At 38.9% G+C, this 21237-nt stretch overlaps 1 protein-coding gene across 1 annotated transcript; it reads right to left on the reverse strand.

Annotated features, from left to right (window-relative positions):
* Positions 1-9399: 9399 nt before the first annotated feature.
* On the reverse strand, positions 9400-11592 carry LOC114475743 (uncharacterized). The gene is made up of 3 exons (XM_028466818.1): positions 10856-11592; positions 10414-10696; positions 9400-10276 (listed from the first exon to the last, which is right to left on the reverse strand). Exons 1-3 carry the CDS (start codon positions 11140-11142, stop codon positions 9524-9526), a joined length of 1323 nt encoding a protein of 440 aa, XP_028322619.1. The 5' UTR covers positions 11143-11592; the 3' UTR covers positions 9400-9523.
* Between the last annotated feature and the right edge of the window lie 9645 nt (positions 11593-21237).

The raw sequence follows: 21237 nt of genomic DNA on the forward strand, positions 1-21237 counted from the left end.
TGGCCCTCATACAGACACATGGTCACTAGTAAAAAAAAATTAAAAAAATTGTCTATGCTCAGAAAAGATGGTCATAATCTACCAGAATATATCCTGGTAGATTATATGCCAAAGACATGCCATAATAACAGTTATAACAGTCTTTCTTATTTGATCTCCACTGTAAACACTCTCTTATCGACATGTTTGGAAAAAATTGACACATTGCATCGTAGGATATGGAGTTTCACTTTATTCTTACTGTGATGTCTTGTGTTTCGTCACCAGACATGGAGAACAGTCATTTTGTTCTAGTTTGTTCCTGGTATTCCCCGTGACATCATCTCACTCTGTGCGACATCTTATTTTCGCCAAATTTGGATCTTTCTGTGTAAACCCAAAAAAAAAACATCTGAAGACAACTTACAATCTGTGAAAACACCAGAAATGTGTTGGTAGGTCATTTTGGTAGAGTTTTTGGGGCAAACACAAGAAATCAGAATAAAGTAAAAACACTTCTATGCAATCGTCTACTGAAAAAACTAGCAAAAGATGAGAAGATGAGGTAGCACTTTAGTTGAAGTTTTATAGATAAGGCTGATATTACGCTGTCATTATTAAGACATGACACCTGTCATCAGCATGATTGAGGTGTCATGAAGGCTGTCATTAAGTGCTGTTTGTTACCCTAACCGCTAATCCCACTAGATCCCTCCACATAACCCAAAAAATGCCAACATAGCTCCAATGGTGTCATAATTTAGGGAAAGGCATCATAATTTAGCGAACAACACTTAATGACAGCCTTTATGACACATTCATACTAATAACAGATAATGAAAGCTTAATGTCAGCCTTATGTATAAAACTTCAAGTAAAGTTTTACAGAAAATGATGTTTGATTCATTGTTCTATTAAGGCATACACTATATTTAAAGCTGCAATATGTAACTTTTTATTCGGCATTATTTGGTCAAAAATCTATAATTTATTTATTTAACCTTTAATTATCCAGGAAAAGTCCCATTGAGGTTCAAAACCTCCTTTACTTACAGTTACACTCCCAAATAATGATCTTTGAGCATATTGTAATCAAAGGGTTCTAAGTGGACAGTGAATCTCATTTCCTGCTCCTGGCTAAATGACATTTATAAATCCAGGAGCGTGACGCTCCTAGAATCTGGATGTCAGCCAATCAGAGATCTTTCTACAAACGCGTGTGCTCCATGAGCTGTTTTTGGCCTTACTATTGGCTGCTCGACTGAAGTCAGATGCGTTCAGGTACCCTCCGTAGTAAAAGTTAAATGACGGACATCCAAGCAGAAGTCTCCATAACAGCATTATACACAACAGTTACACAGCAAATCAAGCAGACAAAGGCAGACCGAGGTGGAGAAGCAACACTTTAAAGCCACAAACAGTGAGGAGGAACGGATTGCTATTGCTTTTTGCGTCCTCACAGACCTCCGTGACTGCGCAGGGTCCGCACCACACATACTGGTGTCAGAGAGAGAGAGAGAGAGTGATAACAGATGGGATGACTCGCGTGTAAACCAAGAAAAGCTTATTCAATTTGAATTCATTTTATAGTCTGGATGCGGAGTAATGGTTTGGGTTGCGGAGGGTTTTTGTGCCCCCCGCAGTTTTCTTAATGTCCCCCCATTTAATACCACCTGTTGCCGACTCTGCCAGAAAGGGAAGTTGAGTTGCAGGTTTCGGTTTCAAAATGAAGCGGAGAGAGGATTCTGCAAACTGCATCTTTAAGACCCCCGTGTAGCTAATGTGGCTATATAGGTTTGCATTAGATATTTAAATATTCAGTTGATATTTCATGATGTGTGCATGAGCGCTGGTTTTTGGTTAGTTGGGAAACAATAGTTTTAATTATTGATTTGACTTCCTTCATCTTCAGCTAATTGATTTCCATCTGCAGCTTTTGTTTTATTTTTATTCATGCATATTGATGCAGCGGGCATGTATCTTCATTTTTTTTTTTTTTTGGAAATAATCCAGGATCAGCACAAGCTGGAAAGTGCTTTGTAAAATGGATCAGATCAATAAACATTGCTGTTCACATCAAAGCTAATTGCTTTCAGAATCAGAATGGCTTTCATCAGCATGCTACAGAAGGCAATCACGTCCATATTCAGTGGTTGTATTGACACAATAAATAGTTAATGTAATCTCTCGATCTCACAAAAACAAATGTAGTAATAAGTAATAATGTAAATGCTTTTAATTTATCTACAGGCAATTGTTTACGACCTGCAGGGACTCATGATGTGGTGCATTCAGACTCAAAGAGACATGATTCAGTGAGTGCGCAGCAAGGGCTTCTTTATTGCAGCAATTCCTTTGGCAACATCAACAATTCCAGCTGACATGTTGCTGTAAAACATTTAACAGAGGCTGTAACAGGATCTTTTGATGTTTAACAAACAGCTAGCTGTGCAGATCAATCACCTTCTTCAATAGATTAACCATTCAGCCATGCAAGGGGACCTCTTCCATTTGATCACATTTCAACAGGTTTAACTGTGCACGTCCTCCTTGATCGTGCATGCGTCTGTCCCAAAATGTTCCCTGTTAATGAATTGTGATAGTGTTAATGGAAGAGACATTAACACTATCACAGAGTAAATTCTGTCATGATTTCACACCTTTGAAAAAAGGTTCAGAGGGTGTAAAAGAGAGGATTTGACCACAACATGTTGTTGTCCTGATTACAAAGCTTATTTTGAACATGACATGACATGACATGACATGACAAGACATGACATGACATAACATTTGCTACTAACACTGTTCGGGCTAACCCATTACAAAATAACTGTAACTGTAACGGCATTACTCATGAATGTAACTAATACGCTAATGCAGCGTTTTTCAACCTTGGGACCCCATTTGTGGTCCCCTGGAGTTTAAATAGGGTTGCCTGAAAAATCTAGTAATTGATTAAAAAAAAAAAAATGTTAAAAAAGCAAGTTAAAAATACATTTTTTAAATGTTTTAATTACTATTCTTTTTCAAATTAAAACACAATGTTAAAAAACTGTATTCTATACTATATATAAGCTTAGTCAAGATACAGTATTTGTCACTAATCCTGGGTACTCTGTATTTGTAGAGCAGTATAACAACAAACTCATTCTAAAATTCGAATACTAAAAAAAAAAAGAAATCCTTAAAAAAAGAAAAATGTCGAAGGTCACCAGAAAATCTTGATATCAAAATAGGGTCACGATCCAATAGAGGTCAGGAAGCACTGCTCAAATGCTTTACTTTTTGAATGAATAAACTCTGATTTATAATGTGTTACTCCATTGCTTTTTATGTAGATTTGGCAATCAGATTCTTTTTTGGGCAGCTGTGATGTAGTTTCATGTGTTATTTCCTGTTTCTATTTGCATGTGGAGATGAGATAACAGCGTGTGTGCGTTTACTCTGGATGAAACCTGCAGTCATGGCAAACACAACACAGACTGGAAAGTGTGAATACGCTCCAAGACGAGTTCATTCCCATGGAGATATTCTTACCATTTCTGGTTTGCGAAGGACAAAGACAAGAACATTGTAGTTAAATTTAAGATGTGTCTTTTGGCTGAAAGGTCCTTTCCACTACCAGGCAGAAACAATCATTTCTCTGTAGAACCGTGACAAAGGTAGAAGGTAAAGACATTGGTTAAGACATTTAACATGATTCCAACGTCTCCATTCATGGAACAGTGGCTGGGCTTTAACAGAGGGATTGTTCCACAGTATCTATAGAAAACATGCTTTAAAAGCAGCTGACAAGCATAATAGCATGTCCAGGCGGTGCAAGACTAAATTTGATATGAAATGTGTAACGGAAAAATAACAACAATGTATTGTGAATGCAAATGTGTACATTAACAGTCGTAAATCAAAGGCTAGAATATTATGTAAAAACAACTATAGATTGAGCGTTTTTTTTTTTGGAAATAAATGGAATAAAATGGTGTTTAATGGGTCATGAACAGACCTTAATCAAGATCATTTCCATCATCATTATTATGATTATCATTTTTACTAAAAATTTTCCACTCTCTCTGTCTTAAGTACTCCCTGTAGAGCCACGGCGTACTCCTATGGGTACACAAACCCTTATTTCAGAAACACTGAGTCAATTGATACTTTTCACCATATCACATTACATATGGATTTTAGTAATAAGTAAAGTGAGTGAGTTTCTTTTAATAAAATGACTTGTAACGATTATTATTTACTATTTTTCAGTAACTAGCTCAACATTGCGTCTTGTGTGTAGCCCTTGTGGTTTGTTTTCAGTTATTCTGTGCCTTTGTTTATTCTGTTTGAGTTTGGCCTACTGTGTTTAACTCTTGTCTTAGTGTTTCAGGTATTCCCGCTCATGGCTCCACCCCCCCAGTGATGTCAGTGTGTTTGAGTTGTGGACTGATTAGCTGCCTCACCCCCAATTTCTACTGGATGCGGCTCCGCTGCGTTACGTCACCACCGCGTAGGGTTTCCATTTTAGTCTATGTGTTAATTTCCACCGGGTCCGCTGCGGTGCGTGTCTGCCCCTTTCCAGATGTGGTAGTCCGGTGCCCTCCGCCAGATATACGCAGGGCTTCTATTTCTGGCAGATACCGGAGCACGACGCATCAATCAGCACAGAGCAAATTAAGCTAAACAGGAAATTAAGCACGTACTCCGCAATAAAATATCGGGTTACTTTTCAAAATAAAACACTTCAGATTATATTTCAAGTAACTACATCACCAAAACGTCATAATGTGTAAAAACAAATTCACATCCACTATATTGTTTCCTCTCATTCTGTAACTCACTGTAAACTGCAGCAACTTTGATTTAGTTCATGTTTTACTGGTGCAGTTTTATCTCTTCTCTGTTGGCTGTTGCTAAAAAATGTCCAACCTTCTTGTACTCCTTCGTTAGGAACACTGACCTGTTTATCTGTTTATTGTTGTGTTTATAACACATACATTTGACTGCGTTCTCGCGCGACTATATAAATATCGTGAGAACTGCTCTGTTTCGTGACGTCACAGTCGTTCAACCGAGTGCACCGCGGCGCACTCAAAACGCAACCGATGTGAATTACCGGACGGCGGACAGCGGTGAAAAACCGGATTGGTGCCGTGCCGCAGCAGAGATGTATCTAGTGGAAACCCCGGGTCATGTGTTGCACCCAGGTGTGACCCATTCCCAATCGAGCCTCCCTCACTATTTAGCTGAGTGTCTGGGCACTGTGTGATTGCTGGGTCATTGGCCTGCTGTGTTTGTTCTCTGGTTTTGGAATAAACATGGACTGGTTCCAAGAACGTTATGCCTGCCTGCTGCCTCCATCCCTCCCTGTATTTGGGTCCACACCACCATCCTCTAACCGTGACACATTGGTTATTTATTTAAGTTGTTGAAATCTAAAACAAGGTCAATATCTTAGGGAGAGGAGTATCTTTTACTCTTCAAATCCTTAGATATTTAAAAATGATCAAACGTGATCATGAAAAGAAGTTCTTTTGTTTTTGTACCATCTGCTTTGACTATGCTGTCAGGCAATTTCAACAATTTATTCAAGAGCTGGACAAGTCTGTCTGTTCATACATGTTTAAAGTATTAAGGTTACGAAACAAATATTACTTCTAGATGCCGATGTTGATAAAAGTTGTGCACTGCAGTGATGTTGGCTTCTCATTACTTGAAGCATGGCCTGACAATAGAGATCTAAGACCCTTGGTAAGTTGAAGCATAATTGGACTGTCTGTTTCTATGGGGTTTTCCATTCAGTCAGATGGCCTTCCTAGGTCAGTGGCGGTATGCTGGGAACAGCAAGAAGCCAACAAGCCCCCTCTGGGAAATTAAATTCCTAGTTCTATGTTCTCACGCTGACTATCTCACTGCCCTTAGAATTTCTGACTTCGACCATAGTCCTTCACACTGACTTTCTCATTGTCTCACTCCTGGGAAACATTCTAAAGTCTAAAAACATCAAATCAAAACAAATTTTCTAAATCCATGTTTTATGCAACCCCATGCTCATAAGTGTTTTGCCTTGTCCGTTACCCAGGACAAGTGAAGGATACAAGCTTTTTAATACAGTAGAAGCAACAGACATGCATCTTTTTTGAAGAGAATTAGAAATGAAGAGGTTTTTCATGGAAATAAGGATGTACTTAATCATTTCCTATAGTACTTAACTTGATAAATCTACAATAGAAAGTGCAGTCTCATATATATATATATATATACTGTATATATATATATATATATATATATATATATATATATATATATATATATATATATATATATATATTATAATAGAGGAAATAGAGAAAGCAGGAAACCATTCAGACATATATAGTAGGTAGTTAAACTGTTAAATATCAAGTCTTCGATAATAATTTGGGATTGCTTCTTAATTAGAGATGTTGTTTAAGACAAACCCTGGAAATGTAAAAATGTATTTTCTTGCTACACAAATCCAAAAAAGACCAGAGAGATTTGCTTGCCTTGTTTGCTTTGTCAACTATTTGCACAGCAGGTAAACGTCTTCCTTCAATTCAATCGGATACAAAAAGGTCCATTAAGTTTGTTTGTGTCTCTCTCCTCCTACCGTCAGCCTTCCTTCTTCAGTCTCCTTTCAGATTCAGTCTGGTCCTGTTCCTACAAAGACTTCCTGGTTTGATAGCTCTCTGAAGTCGTGATTGTACCTTATATGGTAGAAATAAAATTGGATGTTTTTGAGAACGCATTCACAAAGGTGACAAAGGGAGTAGGTGGCCTGGCCGCCCTCATTGTCAGGGATCCCAAAGTGCCCTTTTCAAATGGCAAATCGAATTTCTTTTGTGTGTGTGGATGGAACACTTGCAATGGAAATCTCACCAAATTATTCTTACTCACCTAATAATCCCTGCTTCGTCGTCGCAGGAATTTTGCTGAGTCGTTTTTTCCTGCTTGCCCTTATCAAAACAGAGCCTCCAATGACGTATCTATTATTACTCAAGTTGTGATTTTTTTTGGGGTGTATTTTCAGTAATTCTCATAGAAATGTATGACCTGACCTAAATTGATGGTTCTCTAACTTTTTGGCTGATGTACCCCCTTTCTCTTATTTCTGAATCCAAGTACCACCTTTGTCTGACTACAACATTTTGCTTCGCAAAAAAAGTATTTAAAAACCAGTGTTTGGAATAACGGCGTTTAAAGTAACGCCGTTTGTTTTTCAGTAACGGGCTAATCTAACTAATTACTTTTTACGCCGTTACAACGCCGTTATCGTTACTGAACGTTAAATGCGGTGCGTTACATGCATTGATTAAATAAAATGTTATCCGAAAGCATCCCCGGCTTCTGACTCAGCTGTAGTGAGGAGGTGGGTTAAAAACAAGCTCAGCGATTATGATTGGCTTAGGCTGCGTCTTGTGTCATGGTAGCCAATCAGAGCCAGTGTTTTTACACATGTGCCAGCAAGAGGAGGCGGGTTAAAAACAAGGTGAGCGATTATGATTGGCTAAGGCGACGTGCCAGCACCCACGACACACACACACACACACGCACACACACACACATATACACACACACATACACACACACACTACAGATTGGATGAAGCAGCAGAGATGGTGAGCGTGGAATCTGATGAAAAGTTGACATTTTTAAGGTGACGACACTACTTTAAATTAATTGTGGTCAAAGGCAAGAACGTGTATGTGAAGTGTTCATTATATCCAGGAGTGAAGACTTTGTCCACATCTGTTGTAAGCACCTCACAACGACACACGCATCCAAAAAATCTGAATTATTTGACATACAGCAACTTTTTTTTTTTTAATAGTAACGCAAATAGTTACTTTACTTGGTAATGAGTTACTTTTATTATAGAGTGTTACGGTGAAATTTACGGTTACCTCGTCTTTGACTTGAAAACACACTCTGTGGTGATAAATGATGAAGACCAGACAGGAGAGATGATGAAGTAATAAAAAATGATTTAATCTAAACTAAATAAAAAGGTACAAAGTGGGATAGACAAAGAAGTGGTCTCCTCTGGCCAAAGGAGAGACGCGAAGAAGGGCCCAAATGTTCCTTTCACACACTTTTATACCCCACTGTCCCACCTCTCCCCTTCCACAGACAGCAAAGAAGAGACCAGGGGGGGAAGGTCAGTCTGCCGGAGGTGACACCTCCGATGTCGGGGTGAAAGTTAGATGTGTGTGTGTGTGTGTGTGGGTGTGTGAGTGAGTGTGTGTGTATGTGTATATGATGTGTGTGTGTGTGTATGTGATGTCTGGGGTGGGTTTGGACGTGCTCTGGCCTTCGAGATTAAACTGAGGCCAACTGACATTCCTTTAGAGAAGCTGTATTATGGGAGTATGGGCCCACTGACTTTGCAGGAAGAGGAAAAGACATCAGACAGGCGTGGAAAGTTACAAATTGGGGTATTAAGTTGAATGAGATCAAAAAGCAAATATATGAGTATACATAATTAATCAATTTTGCCACCACAAGAGTAATTGAGTTACTAACGCAATTACTTTTTTGAACAAGTAGTGAGTAACTATAACTAATTACTTTTTTAAAGTAACGTTCCCAACACTGTTAAAAACAACTGCAGAGCATAATGATGGAATGAACGAATGATAATGCATTTTAAAGAATCTCATTTTGTAAATAAGTGGAAAGAAACAGTATTTAGTGCAGTGGTTCTCAACCTTTTTGGGATCGTCACCCCATTTTGACATCAAGAAACTTCCGGCGATCCCAAAGACCTTTTTTCTAGAATTCGTTTTTGATCATGTTTGTGTATTGTTTTCAAAAATATATTTACACTGATTTAGTGGCTCCTGAATAGATTTATTTCTAAAGCTTTTATCATTTACGCCTGGGGTGGGACTAAGACTCACACTTTGTTTGTTAATTTTCCACTATCTATCTCTCTCTCTCTCAAGTACCCCGTGTAGTGCCATCGCGTACCCCCTTTTGAGAAACACTGGGTTAGTGAGTAACTCTTAAAAAAATCTGTACTTCATATCATACAATGTGGGAGGGTTTTTGCATAATACAGTTTTTCTCGAATGTCAGGACACATTTCAGGAAACTGCCCTCCATTTTCTCTAAACTCTAAACACAAAACACTTTTCTCAAGCTAGCTCCACAAAAACTCGCAGTCTCTTTACAAAACGAAACTCTCACTCCAAAACCCAAACTTTCACCACAAAACTGTTGCTCCTATGGCCAAAACCAAACTTTGACAACAAAATGGTCCTCACAGCTTGCAAAAATGTAAACACTATTGGATATCTATCACACACTTCAATAAAAATTGAAAACACAATGTTCAGGGTGTGATGTTCTCAGTACCCCATCATTTGTATAGTAATCACATCTGTATAGTAATCAATAGTAAGTCACAGATTATTTTTAGGGGAACCTCATTTATTGACAACCTGTACAAACATACTTTTTCCAAAACAAATTTCAAAAGAGAACAAAAGCATACATGGGGATACATGTCACAAATTCTTACAGTAAAGAGGTTCTATGGGGTCTGTGGGGGGGCCTGTGCAGGGGCCTGTGGGGGGGCCTGTGCGGGGGCCTGTGGGGGGGGCTGTGCGGGGGACTGTGCACGGGCCTGCGCATCACGTCGTCGGGTGGGGTCAGGCCACAGGACCTCGTCCACATCGCAGGCTATGTTTTCCCTCGCCAGGCAGCGGGGGAAGAAAGCTCTGGCATGCCGGACCCAGCCTGAGTAATCCCCCACATCATCACAGGCCAGGTCCATGGCCCTGAGGAGGTTCTCTCTACTATATGGTTGCCGGTCATACACCTTCCACCGCCATGATGAGAAGAACTCCTCTATGGGGTTGAGGAAAGGTGAGTAGGGTGGCAGACATACATTGAGGAATTGTTGGTGTATATTGAACCACTCTCTTATCTGGTTGGTGCGGTGAAAACTGACGTTGTCCCAGATGATGACATAGATGGGAGGAGGCTGTGCTGGAACCAGATTCTGCTGCTCACGGTCAATCAGGATGTCCCGTAGGTCTCCCAGGAATGTGAGGAGACGCTGGGTGTTGAAGGACCCAAGGAGAGCCTGCCTGTGGAGAAGCCCTTCTGAGGTCATGGCTGCACATAGGGTGATATTCCCCCCACGTTGGCCAGGAACGTCCACAATTGCTCTTTGGCCAATTATGTTACGGCCTCTCCTCCGTCTCTTGGTGAGGTTGAAGCCAGCCTCATCCAGGAAGATGTATTCATGTTGTCTCATCATGGCGTCCAACCCCAAGATTCTCTGTGGAAAGGAATAGAGTATGGGTAGTGTCACAGAAGGAGTACTACAGTACACTGTGGGCTACTGTGCAGTACAGTGAGCTTGTACACCCACTGTACTGTGAACAATCAACATTGTATACCCGTATGTATACTTACTTGCACATACTGGAAACGTAGCTCTTTGATTCTGTCCGAGTTACGCTCAAAGGGAACTCTATAAGCTTGCTTCATGCGTAGCTTCTGGCGACGGAGGACTCTGTCTATGGTGGCCAAACTGACTCTGTCAATACCTCCAAAATTTATGTTGTCAGCTATGACTCTCTCCTTTATTTCCCTGAGTCTGATGATGTTGTTTTCCCGGACCATGTCCACAATGAGGATCTCTTGCTGTGCTGTAAATAGGGGAGCCCTTCCACCATGATGTGGCAATCTTTCAACCCTATAGAAACAAATATGCTTTCACTCTTCAAAAAAAGACTTACAATCTACAATACAAACATCAATGGAAATGTCCAGTCTCCCAAAGCAAACGTAATGTGGTGAAACCAATTTAGATTGTGGGCTACAAACATTTAGACAAAGTAACTACAGTACATACCTGTTGTGTTGTCTGAATGCCCGAATTATGGTGGACACTGAGAACCTGCTGAGGTTGGGTTGGACTCTTAGTCCAGCTTCTCTCAGTGACATTCCATGGACAATGACATGGTCAATGACAGTAGCTCGCATTTCATCTGTGATGATTGTACGTGGTTGTCTTGCTCTTCCTCCTTGCACTCCTCCTCTCCCTCCTCGCCCTCCTTGGCCTGCTCCTCGCCCTCCTCTGACACGAACTCCGCCTCTGTACATTCTGTTGCCGTTTGGCACCTTCAGCAAACTGTGCATTCTAAACTGGCCTATATAGGTGTTGTCACATCATTGGCAGGTGTCTTCAATTTTGAGTCGTTGTGCATTCTCAAGCGGCCAATATGGATGGTGTCACATGTGTCTTCAATTTTGAGTCACAGTGTTTAAGCAATGACACCCGTGCTTTCATTGTGTTCAACTTTTGATGTCTGAGTCTACCATTTTGCATTGTGTGAGCAAAAGTGTGTTTTAGCAAGTGTGAAAGTGTTTAGCATAAGTGTGAATGTGTTTAGAGCAGTGCAAATGTGTTTAGAGTTCTGCAACATGTGTTTTGGCAAATGCAAATGTGTTCAGAGTTTTGTGAAATTGGAGATTGAGGTGAAATGTGTTTATAGTTAAGCCAACTAGAGGCCAGATTTATTAAAGTGTTTAGGCAACTGGTCATTGTGCTCAGAGATCTAGAAATTGTGCTTTAGCAATCGAGAAAAACTGTAAAAGATAAATATTGAAATACCAAAAAAAAAAAAAAAAAAACCTTGGGTTTTGTAATGTCTGAAGAAGGTCCTCTCTGAAGTTTCATCAACATGTGATCAGAATCAGAAATGTTTTTAATGGCCATGTAAAGCTTTAAGGACAGTACAAGGAATTTGTCTTGGTAGTTGGTGCACAAAACAAACAACAACAAAAAAAAAATAATAATAATATTATGATGATACCAAAATAAATAATAATCTGAAGTCATTCGAGCTTTCGGGATGGTCTTTTAACCTCATTAGTATACCATAGGGAAGCGATGCTTTTGATTCAATATCATAGAGAAGAGAAATAAACAAACCAGTGCAAACCTCAACACGGGCAGATCAAAGTCAGCCAAAGCTGCATCGGCATCTTTCATCCACCTGTAATCATCAAAGGGCACAGATGATGGAAATATTTATTTCATTAAAAATATCTCCCCACCAATTTCCTACCAAAGCAAGGTAGAGCGTATCCCATTAAGATGTAGGGAAGCCATCAGGCAAGCCCTCCAGTTTGATACTGGCCTGGATCGCTGGGGGGGGGATAACACAAAAAAATCCCTGCAGAAATAACCCCACAAGGTTATTACTATTCCATTCTGGTCCTATTTTGAGCAGAGGAACATATGATCAATTTGTCATGTGTCACCTTCCACCTCCGGCGCATGCCCCCCTTTCTCATTATGCTGGTATCGGATCTTTGTTGGGAGTTAGTGGTGGAAGCCGAAAAAAAAAAAAAAAAAGGTCAAGGACAAGACGGGAAAGCGTAAGTGGATGGGATTTGTATTTTTCTATTAACCAGTGCAACCCAGTCAGCCCAGTTTCCAAACCATGTTATTAGACAGAATTTAGCTGTGAGCATAAGCCTTAACTATCTGTCTCAGCAAAAGAGAAATCCATTAGTCGTGCTCAGTATCTTGGGACATTATTTTCATGAACTAATTTAATATCTTTTTATAATCTGTTCTATATGCATTAGCAACCAGATTTAATTAAACACCACAACAAATCTGGTATCATTTAAAATCACATTATGTTTTTTGTTATGTATATTAAACTATGTAGACACTTCCATATCCTATTGTCTCGTATTTATAAGTGAGAATTGACTAATGGGGTACTTCATTATAATCCTTATTATTTAACTTATATAGTCTCTTAAATAGGAAAATATAGGCACTTCATTTATAGACACGGCTGCTCTAGGGTAGTTTGATGGTAACATAGATGTCAATCCGCTCCAACAGCATTTCTGACATTAATTTATTCATTCCATTTCATATTAAGCAACATATGAAGTGCTGTGCCTAGGAACACATTAACAGTTTCTGAGCTCAATGTTATGGTAGAAAATATTTTGTAACCCTAACATTCATGCATTAAAAATTAATACATGTATTTTTATTTTTTTCATTTTATTTGTGTTCATTTCATGTTACATTGTTGTATTCACGTTCAAAAATGACCATTCTATTAAAACTTACCTATATTTAAACCCATGTAAATGTTTATTTTCCCTACTTTTAGTGTTAAATTATTTTATTAACATAATTTCTCGTGGAACACTCAAGTTTTGAAAATCTATTTGTGATTTTTGGCTCTCGGCCTCATTGATCTGAACTATGCTGATTAGCATGAGGCCCTGGTACTCATTATTAGTATTATTGTGTTTTACTAATATATTATTTAATAATAAGCAACACATACACGAGGATAATGATGACATTATGCAACTTTTATTCATTCTTAATAATGTTTTAGTTATTTCTGTGCAGTAGACTTTAATTAACTGCTTATTAATGCATTGACTGATATGTTATTTGATGTTAGGTAATGCAATATAATGATTAACAACATATTATTAAACTCTTATTTAATGCTTATAAATGCATTAACTGATGTTAATTAAGTGACCATTAGTGTTGAGTTTTAGCTATTAGAGTAAATTAAAAAAAAAGATTCCCTTTGTAATTTAGAGGTTAAGCTTTTATCAACTTGTTTTGTTATGTCGTGAGGTGAGTTGCATATTTCCCAGTGTCCTTGAACGCCACCATTACTGCACGTGCCCCTCCCTGCCCCTCTATGGGTCTTAATTAGGTGATCTAGATCACCTGTGCCCCCCTTTGGTTTGGCCATGTCTGAACTGTTGGCTTGGTTTGGTGTGACATGGATGTAAGTAGTTCTTTCTTTTATTTGAATGTTTGGTTTATTATGAATATTATTAATGTTGGCCCCTGTTTTAGGCCTGTGTCTACCCTGAAAGTCTTGTGGTGCTGGAACAGAGTGATCCAGGTAATTATCTCTAAGATAACATAATGTAGCAGTGAATGTTCACTATTAAAGCTAATTTATTTATTTCTGTTAGCGCTTTGTCACTGCTGTCATGTTATGCTCTTACTTTTATGCCTGAGTTATGTTCTCTAGTTTCTTTTTTTGGTTTTTCCCACTTAACCATTAAGTATCTTGATTCGCTTTATACAGTTTAATTTGATGTGTTGTGTGTGTGTTACTAATTTAGTTTGCTGTGTTTTTAGATTAGGTTTCGTAACCCCTTCATTATTTGGATAAGCCAGTGTTTGTGTTGTGGTTTTAAAAAGCATTTTTAAAATGCTTGTAAATCTTTATTTACATGTCGTAGCAATATAAAACTACTTTTAAAAGTAATGATGAAGTCATTTTGTATTGCTACAATGTGTTTGATGTGGGGCTTACCTGGGCGTTCATTAATAGGGAACTCTCTTTTTTTTGGTTACAGACCAGTGGACCTCTGGCCCCGCCCTCAGTCTATGTACAGTTTGCTAATGTGGTTACAGTTAGAAAGTTATGAAGTGATCTGGTTCCCTATTTAAAGTTGTCAAATTGTTTAGAAGCCCCCAATCTATAGCTCAGGGGTCCACTTGCATTCATTATAATCCCTTAAAGGTCCTATGCAAATCATCTTTTTTGAGTTTTTAACTTTGTTACAATGTTAATTACTTATAATAAAAAAAACACCCCAAAGTATTTTTGGGCTTCCTTCTTCATCTCTGAGAAATCCTCAATAAACCTCTCTGAGCTGCTTCTCTGCCCTCTTCTGAAAAAGGAGCGTTTCAAATTCTAGTGATGTCATTAGCATTATGAACCGTCCCCTCCAGGAAGTGCCTGCTGCCTGTGCCACGCCTCCACGGTGAACACTGCAGTGTAGGCACCCAGGGAGCAGACATCGTATCGCCTTTGACTGGATCTGACGTGTTTGTGACCCAATGCGACGCAACGGTTGAGGTGATAAACAAATGATTATCACCTTAAATGCACGATTCCTGTATTTAATAAAGATGATGAGGAGAAGAAAGTGAATTAGCAGCTTAAAACTCCGGTGAGTGTTTGAAGCAGCTAGATGAACACACAGCGTGGAGACAGACTCACACAATAGCCGCTTAAATATCCATGTGTTTCACTGTAATGTGCTGTTTTATGGCTAAAAACAATAACAACAGTGTGTCGATAGCAAGAGAAAATTGCTTTGTGATCACTGATTTGCCTCAGAGTGAGTCATGCAGGAAAGCCTCGCAGGCAAGTCAGTTTCTATAGACACGCCCACTCATGAATATGCATAAGTAGGCAGCAAACAACTCGTTGGTCAGAAAGTCACTTTTTAGAGGGCTAAAACTCTGGGAATCAGGTCAGTTTAAATAAAATAAACCTCAAATATTATGTTTTTGGGGTTCTTAGAAGAAAAATAGAGATGGGTGAAAAATACATGTTATGGGACCTTAACTGTGCTAATCGTGATGGTTTCCAATTACTCAAGCCTGTACTGAAACTTCATCAGTTCCACCTTACCATGTTTTATAAATGTTTTTATTAAAATTTTTCTGTATTAAAAGTGAGTGCACTGATGCTACTTCGTCACAAATATGGAAAACAATTTTGCCTGAACAAGTCCAACTACCAAAGACAGCAGGGCTACATATTCTACCACTTATTAATAGTATTCTCTGTATAGTGTCAGCCTTTGAATTGCTGCGTGTGGCGCTCATGTTTCTGAGTGAGGGCATCCACTGACCCAATCTTTTATCCGCCAGGCACAGCCAAGGATGGATTCATTAGCTGAACTGGTAACAGGGATGATGAATGAGTTTGGTTTGCTCGGATCACGGAGACAGATGTAGCACCCACCCACCCTTGATTGCACGCACGCACGCACACATACACACACTTAAACTACCTAAAGAGCCACACTGAGACAAAAGCAGAGGCAGAAAAATAGTCTTTGAGCAAGATTTTTTACAAGCGGAATTTTCTTTTCTATTTTCTTGTGAGTCCCGATACAAGGCGAATCCTGCTTCTGAAGTAGGCGGCAGCAATTGCTCAAGGTAAAGCTTAAAGGAAGAGAAAACCAGAGGTGGCAGAAGTACTAGTATTTAGTACTCAAGTAAAAGTATAGATACTTGAATGAAAAATGTATCTGGTAAAAGTATTGAAGTTGCTCCCTTGAGTAAAAGTAAACTAAAACTAAATTCCCTTCAATAATGAGACAGGGTTTTTAAACCAGCAAATTCCATATTATTTTTTAAGAACTTGTAGAAAAACTGGTACCTTTGAAAACCTGGAGAAGTTGGCACTCAGATAAAATGTCAAGTAAAAAAAGAAGTGCAAATGCTCAATATAACTCAGAGCTCTAACTCTTTGAGTTTACCATTTTTAAGAACATGTAGAGAACTGGTACATGGAAATGCATCAAATCTGGAGAATTTTGCACTCGTTATAGATCAAGTGCTCAATTAAATCAAGAGCAGCTTTGAGTTAAACATTTTTAAAGAACCTGAAAATGTTAACCATAAAACAAAGGGACATTGCCTAACAGAAAAAAGCTCAAACTACCAAAATTTTGTGAAGTCATCTTGGAAGGTCTTATAAGTAATGAGCACATTACAAAGTATAGATATTTGTTTAAAAAAGTAAGAAGTAAAAAGTCGCCAAAAAAATGAATACTCAAGTAAAGTGCAGATACCAGAAAAAACTACTTACGCACAATAACTAAGTATTTGTACACGTCACCTCTGAAGAACTGCTTTTCACATGTGTAAATCTTTTTTGCTTCTTAAGCCAATGAACATATTGATATCTGAACTCATGAGTCATCACAATGTAGTGGTAATACAGCACTTACAAGCAGGTTTTGTCCAAAAATCATTGTTATGGACAAACTGACAAAACTAAATCTGAGGTGAATCCATAAAGTTTTATCCAAGGACAGAGAGTTGAAGTGCGACAGTTTTTACCTGAAGAATTTACACTTGAGAAGATGACTCCATGGCAACATTACTTCCTCTTTATCTGCATTTAAAATGTTATTTTCTTCCCCATGACAACAAGTGAAACCAATGCAGTCTGTTGCTACTACTTACATCTCTTACTGAAACGATGCCTTCTAAAGACAGTATGACAAATTGTCTTCAACATCGTTCAATTTAGGAGTTTTTGTTTTTTTTTCTACTGATGTAAATTGGTGTCTTTGTGTTCAAAACAGGACAAACATCTCCTGAGGGGTATTCCAAAAAGCGAGGTATGTTCTTCTGAGTATGTTACCATGGCAACATTGTCCGTGAACTAAACCTGGTCACTGGCAGGTTTTATCAAAGAAACCCTGGGTTTCTACCTGGCTCCGCCCACCTGAACGCCGTTTCTGAACACTTTAATAAACCTTAACACTTTTCTCTGACACACATTAGTAACATCACACACCACAGATGTGCTCACATCATTATTAATGTTGTTGCTTTATGTCTTTTTTTTTTTTTGCGATAACGGTAATTTTCTTTATAACATTGTAGATGTAGATCATTAAGTGAAAGTCACTGAGAGGTTGATCTGCATTAAAACATTTACTCACGTCTGTAGTAAAGTTCTCTGGATAAAAACCTGTAGATAATAGAAAGGAGGCGATGATAATTTAAATTAATCAACTTTTAAGGCTTGATTGTTGTTTTATATTGTTATAAGGTTAAGTCTGTAGATCATACATCTTTAAAGGTATGATGGCGCAGTGAAGTGTGACACTGCTCTTGAAAGCAATGGGTCGTGGGTTCGTGTCCCGCGTCAGTGTTTTTTTTATGACATTTTTTAGGACGTTGAGATGACTCTGGCGACAATATTACATAAAGAATCAATATAAATGATGTGATATGAAGCAGCAGCCACTGTCTTTATATCCAGTGTAACAGGAGGGCTCTCTATGTAGCCATCCTATGCTGCTGACACGTCTCCTCAGACACACTTTATTCATATTATTCACCGCTCGTCACGTCACTGAAGCAATAAAGTGATGAAGTGACCAAAAAGTGTGACTAATTATGGGTGATTTAAGCTACTATAGTCACTGAAGACTGAACGCACCTTTAGAACAGGCTCATATTCATCAAACAACGGCTTATTTCACCCATCAGGGTAAATAAATCACTATCTTCCGTTTGGTTGTCATGGCAGTTTGAGTATTCTTTGATCCATTGATGATGGCTTTTTATCGCAAGCGTGCACGTAAGTAACCCAAGGTTTACATACTCAGGGTTGATTAACCCACTTCATACCAGCTTTAATGGAATCCGATACCCAGAGTTTCCCATCGCGGGGTATGTTGACCCAGAGTTTATGGATAGACTCAGTTTGTTAACCCTCCTTTATGGAATACCCCTCTGGAGATCTTGGAGAAGACATACATTTGCACATTTCCTATTGTTGATGTGAATTATTATTCATGGTTTATTTTATATCATACTATGTCCTTATATTAAATATCCTTATATCCAATTGCCTATTTTCTGCAAACTGCAGTACTGGACGCCTAAACTGCACTACTTTTTCTGCTGCTTGTGTCTGCAATCTTTGCGATTGTGTCGGGAATCACTGCTTGGAGCCACGGCCCCAATGTTTACACCCAAGTTCAGCTGTTAGCACTTAGTGCTAATGCTACGCCAGCTTAGACCCGACATCCCTTGTGAACTGAGGAGGAAACGACGAGATTTCGTGCGGAGGCAAAGAGCCGAGCAAGGAGCAGAAGATATCAGCCTGTCCTCCTGTCCGTCTTTATGGGGAATGTTAGATCTATCTCCAATAAGATGGATGAGCTAGCGGCGCTAACACTGGATTCGGTTTTGGAATTGGACGGCTTCCAACTTTTGCGCGGTGACACGACGAAAGGAGAGCGGTAAGCTGAAAGGAGGGGGTCTGGCTGCGTTTGTCAATGATAGATGGTGTAATCCGGGGCACATCACTATCGAGGTGCAGTTTTGTATTAAGGACATTGATGTGTGTGCCGCACAGCGCTTTAAACGTGTTCCCATTGAAGGTTGTTTTGAGCAGGAGCCTTGTAACTCCTGTGAAGTCTCATCCCGTGAGACTTTGCTGCAGGAAGATGAACTAGGTATGACGTACCTGGTCACAAATGCACGTTCTGTGACGTGTATTTGCGGTTAAAGTGTTTCCATGGCGCTTTTGTGACACATTTCAAGATGGAAACGTCTGAAATACCTCCTCATGAAATTGTCAAAACTTGAGTACTATTTAGCAATATGAGTGATCAGAAGACGACCCTCTACCACCTGAGCCACGGTCGCCCCGGTTAATGTCAGGTTTGAACACAAGACTATCTTCACTCTACTCTAACACTATCTCAGTCTGGAAAAAACAAGTCCTGGTTTATTTACCTTAATATACATGAATGTGGAATGGTCATGAAGCAGGGCTGGCTCTCAACCATCTCACCTCAAATCCTGGCACTTTGTCACTCCTCTGCATCAACCTAAAGGCGTTTCCATCTGAGCCCCATGTGGCATTAGGACTTGCTATCACGTGAAACCCTGCGGTATGTCCTGTCTACCTTTCAATAATCTTTCCTTCGATACGGACACAAACGCAATTCAGGACTCACCCCCCAGAGCATCTGTTGTTTGACAGAAGTGCCTTAGCTCAAATATTCATGTACTATCCAGCTTACACCTGTGCCACAGTCATGCTCAACTCTACAGGATAGAACGCCGTTAGCCTCAGGCTCCTGAGACGTCTGAAAGTAAAGCAAAGCAGCAGTGTGAAACCTACACACTTGTATTTGTGTAAAAGGTGCAGGTGCTCAATGACAATGAGTAAATAAGGTAAAATCTTGAATTTCCCCATGGTTTCTGTTCTTCATATTATCATCACTTCACAAGATAAAACGTTCTTTCCTTCTCAGACTATAAATGAAATAGACCTTTAATCTGGCTAGGATTCAATTCATGAATTTTGCTGCAGGTTTAATTATAAATATATAACAGAGCCTAACATCCTATGTGCTAGAAGTGGGTTAGTATACTGAAAGAAGAAATTAGTTGGACCAACTTAATTTAATTCTTTCAAGTAGTAATACTTAAATGGGTTAAACTTCTTTGAAACTAAGTCAATAAATTTGATCAAAATTGATTGAAGTGATATTAAATTAATTTCATTCTAAAATGATTTGTCCAATTTAAAATGTATATTTATTTCTATTTGTCTCATTATAGAAATACATTTCTTATTATGTCTCACCAGACATCCCTTCTTGCTGGGTGAGTGAGAAGAGGTTTGCCTATTTGAATGGCGCCATATTCTCCGTCCCCTCTACTTAGAGTAGGCAGGACTACCAGGTGCATCGAAGATTAATGTGTTGGGTTGTCTACACAAGGACTGAGTGCAGCACATGCTTTCAGACCTGACCTATTTATGAGCTGAACAAGAGACCATTTGCATGATTAAAATCAGGTGTGAAATTGTGTTTTTTTTCAGTACCATATAATGAATTTCATGCTCTTGTGTGTGCATGTGTAAATATATCAGTCTTAAACATCCACAGAGTGCCTCCTTTTTGTCATCTTAGAGAGGACATTAATCTGGGGAGTGGTTGGTGATTGCTGTCTTACTCGTGGCCTTCTTTCATACATCATTAAAGCCTGCAGGGTTTCTCCAGCACACTTAACTTTTTTTTCAATTGCAGTTCGGCTAATATCTCATTTTTTGTCATTTTCCCCAAAGAGATGCTTGGTTTAAAATAGAAATATGGAGATGAAGTTGGGGTGCTAATATTATAAAATGCATCCCTATTTCTTTACCTATTCTTGGATCTGCTGGGGAAATATATATTGCTTTATAGAGGATTTATTCCTATGATTTTGTCTTACTTCAGGACAGCAAGTCGCAATCTTGTGTGCTCTTGGTTACAATGGATCTTTGTCACATTTAGCTCATACAACACTAGTTTGTACCAAAAGACATTTGTTTTCAGCAGAAAAAAGTGGTTTTGTGGTTAAGTTACCCTTTAAGCAACATTATAATTATTTTTAGTGTTACATTTTGGGGTTACCCTGTATTGGCATTACACATGATTGTAATAAATATATTTGCCCTAGCTTTTCCCAGTCATTGGAGTTTGGATGTTTGAAGTAAAGCGCTTATAATCGCCTTTAAGAAAAAATGACTCTTCAGCAAGTATGTGCTTAATTAGTTCAGACTAGATAGAGTTTAAATGGATGTAATTAGAACAGATTGAGCGGGGCACTCAGAGGAATTATCCTTCCTAAACGCAGTAACGTTTTATCAGTTGAGGTTTTTTTTTTTTCCCTGT

This window comes from Gouania willdenowi, chromosome 14, assembly GCF_900634775.1.
Source record: "Gouania willdenowi chromosome 14, fGouWil2.1, whole genome shotgun sequence".
NCBI lineage: Eukaryota > Metazoa > Chordata > Actinopteri > Blenniiformes > Gobiesocidae > Gouania > Gouania willdenowi.

What these genes read in the sequence shown, in the direction of transcription:
- LOC114475743 (XM_028466818.1), bottom strand. Translation starts at nt 11,142, where the DNA reads ATGCACAGTTTGCTGAAGGTGCCAAACGGCAACAGAATGTACAGAGGC. An exon ending in GCATTCAGACAACACAACAG is followed by an intron (nt 10,697 to 10,855) that starts GTATGTACTGTA and finishes TTGTTTCTATAG; the next exon opens with GGTTGAAAGATTGCCACATC. An exon ending in TACGTTTCCAGTATGTGCAA is followed by an intron (nt 10,277 to 10,413) that starts GTAAGTATACAT and finishes TCCTTTCCACAG; the next exon opens with AGAATCTTGGGGTTGGACGC.